Source organism: Sinocyclocheilus grahami, unplaced genomic scaffold (assembly GCF_001515645.1).
Source record: "Sinocyclocheilus grahami isolate Dianchi unplaced genomic scaffold, SAMN03320097.WGS_v1.1 scaffold1195.1, whole genome shotgun sequence".
NCBI classification, from domain to species: Eukaryota; Metazoa; Chordata; class Actinopteri; order Cypriniformes; family Cyprinidae; genus Sinocyclocheilus; species Sinocyclocheilus grahami.
The window spans coordinates 75420-78627 of NW_015506374.1; the positions used below are offsets into that span (position 1 = coordinate 75420).

General features: G+C 34.9%; 1 protein-coding gene across 2 annotated transcripts in view; it reads right to left on the minus strand.

The window, feature by feature from the left end:
- Positions 1-3208, minus strand: part of LOC107567901 (tyrosine-protein kinase SgK223-like) — a 26789-nt gene that overhangs the window by 6175 nt on the left and 17406 nt on the right. For both annotated transcript variants that reach the window (XM_016253679.1, XM_016253680.1), the window contains exon 4: positions 1858-2003. In XM_016253679.1, coding sequence (XP_016109165.1) covers positions 1858-2003 — 146 coding nt within the window. The remainder of the gene's footprint in view (positions 1-1857; positions 2004-3208) is intronic.

The window sequence follows — 3208 nt, forward strand, 5'->3', positions numbered from 1 at the left end:
CACTCAAACACACACACACTCACTCACTCAAACACACATACACTCACTCAAACACACATGCACACACACTCACTCAAACACACACACACACACACTCACTCAAACACACACAAACACACACACTCACTCAAACACTCAGATCATGTGACGAGTCTCTCTGTGGTTTGTGTAACGCGTTAAGGTCTGGAGATGAAGATCAGTGACATCATGAGAGAAACCCATCAGAAAACCCCCCGTGATAAACACGAACCCTGCTTTCCTCTATTTAATCCTCCATTATCTCTGCGCCCCGGTGCATTATGGGAACACACTACATACAGCTACAGTACGACAGCATGATGAGAAGATCAGGAGGAAGAACCGCATCTGATGTTCCCTTCTCATCACAGCTGATTATCAGGAGAGGAAGTCTGTTTATCAAACCCTAGTGAACATCCCTCTGCTGCCTATACAGGACGTTCCCTTCAGAGACAGCATCACACCTCATGAGACCGATTTAAAACGAGCACAAACTCCATTAATGGCCACTCACGCAATCTAAAGACTCAATAAACACACAGACATAACAGAAAATACTCCATTTTTAATTAGACCTAATGCTTTTTTTTCAGTACGGAATAAAATCTATTTATAATACATTTTTCCCTCGACTCCATCTGCCATCTAAGAGCCTGTTGCAATGCATTCTGGGACAGCTGTATTGATGAAGAACACAAGCATCAGAGTTCGGAAGAGCTTGTACATGACTTAAAATGATTTCAAATGATAAAAATCAAGATATTTCTCATTTTAATTCTTAGTTCTTGTCTTTAAACAACCAGGTTTGGGAAAAAAGCCTCATTTTAAAAGTGTGATTTCAAGACAAATTCAATCAATTCATAAAATCTTAAAACTGAATGGGCATTTTATTATGAATGATATTTAACTAGTTATTCTAAGCTCTGAAATATTTTATCAGGCAGAAATTGTGAGTGAAAAATATATTAAAAACTTATACTTTGTGTTTATCTGTTTTGTATGTATTCATATTTAATTGGGATTTCATCAAATAAAATCCTGTAATTGTAATTATACTAATAGTAATACCCAACCTAAATTAAAAAAATTATACAATTTAAAAATAATTAAAACTAAATTAATAATTAAAAAAAATGTAATTAAATAAAAAAATAAATAAAATGTAATGAATGAATGAATATTTAAAAAAATAAAAATAAATAAAATGAATGAATGAATGAATATTAAATAAATAAAATATACTGCATAAATACAAATGAATGAATGAATATTAAATAAACTAATTAATAAAATAAATAAAAATGAATGAATGAATAAATAAATGCAAATATTAAATAAATTAATTAATTAATGAATATTAAATAATAAATAAATACAAATGAATGAATGAATGAACATTAAATAAATAATTAATAAAATTTTAAAAAATGAATATTAAATAAATAAAAATTAATAAAATAAATAAAAATGAATGGATATTAAATAAACAAAAATTAATAAAATAAATAAAAATGAATGAATGAATATTACATAAATAAATGCAAATGAATGAATGAATGAACATTAAATAAATCAAAATTAATAAAATAAATAAAAATCAATGAATGAATAATAAATAAACAAAATTAATAAAATAAATGAATGAATGAATGAATATTAAATAAACAAAAATTAATAAGATAAATACAAATAAATGAATGAATATTAAATAAACTAAAAATAATGAAATAAAAATAAACAAATAAATGAATGAACAAATAAATAGATTAAAAACACTAAGGTAAATAACTAACTGACTAACTAATGGAGTGTGTGTGTGTGTGTGTGTGTGTAACTCACCGGTGTCGGAGAGCGCCTGCAGGCTGTCGCTGGATGCGTTTGTGCAGCAGTTCAGTCCTCGCAGTGATTGGCTGAGATTCTCCACTGACCCCTGCTGACCCACACGCTCCAGATCCATATTACTGCCACTCAGACGCTTACACACCCTGCAGACAGCACAAACACACCAACATTTACCCGTTTAACCTCACACCCGTGTCTGTGCTTATGAGGGAAACAAGTGAATTCCCTCGTCGTGTCATCATTTCATTTCTTCTCTCTCTCGTCATTTATGGTAAAGAGACACATCAGTCTGAACAATCTCTCAAACAACGGATTACACGCATACTGCTAGCCATCAAACATCAGCTCTACTGAATAATACAGGTGCATAAACATCAGAAGAAGAGAAAAACATGCACATCTGCACACTGAAATTAAAACCACACATATTAGAAAAGACGCAGCATTTCAACCGGCAAGGTCTCCATCAGGCAAAATCTCAAAGTGACACAGAAGTTGAGAACATCATTTCTGTGGATCACTGACAGACCGTCCCGCATCCTCAAACTGATCGTCATCTGTCTGGACAAAAGCCTCGCTAACTACTGCCACAACCTTCCTCGTGAAAACACACTCATCAGACTCTAATGTGCATCAGATCTGGATCTACACGCTCGCATCAGACTGACCGGAGATCAGTCTTTCTCTGTCAAACACACCTGATGTTCTGTGATGAAGCACCGCAGCTTCCTCTCAACTACAGACACAGGTCAGATTCTCACACACACGCACACACACACGCACACACACACTGAAGTGAACAAATGAAGGAAGCACATTTGAGCCTCAAAACCACAGAGTTTCATGGGACTGAAGCCTGTTTCTCTCTCTCTCTCTCTCACACACACACACACACACACACACACACACACACACACTCATCTAAACGAGAACATGCCATAAAGGCGTGCTGCTTACATAAAGCCAATAATAATGACTAAAGACTCACAAACACTAATCATAAACTAAAATACACGTGTATATAAAGCAACTATACAGTAATACACAGCTTCATGGCAACTGTAGAACATCTAAAGCCTTGAAACAGCTGTCAGCCAATCAGAATGCAGCATTCAGCAGCGCTGTGATACAAAGTAACAAGATTCTGTAACAAACACACTCATGATTCTGTGCGGTGAGCCGGTCTATAAGTAGAACAGCAGCACTTCCTGTGTGTGTGTGTGTGTGTGTGTGTGTGAGAGAGAGAGAGAGAGAGAGAGAGAGAGAGGGGGAGAGAGAGAGTGTGTGTGTGTGTGTGTGTGTGTGTGTGTGTGTGAGAGAGAGAGAGAGAGAGAGAGTGTGTGTGTGT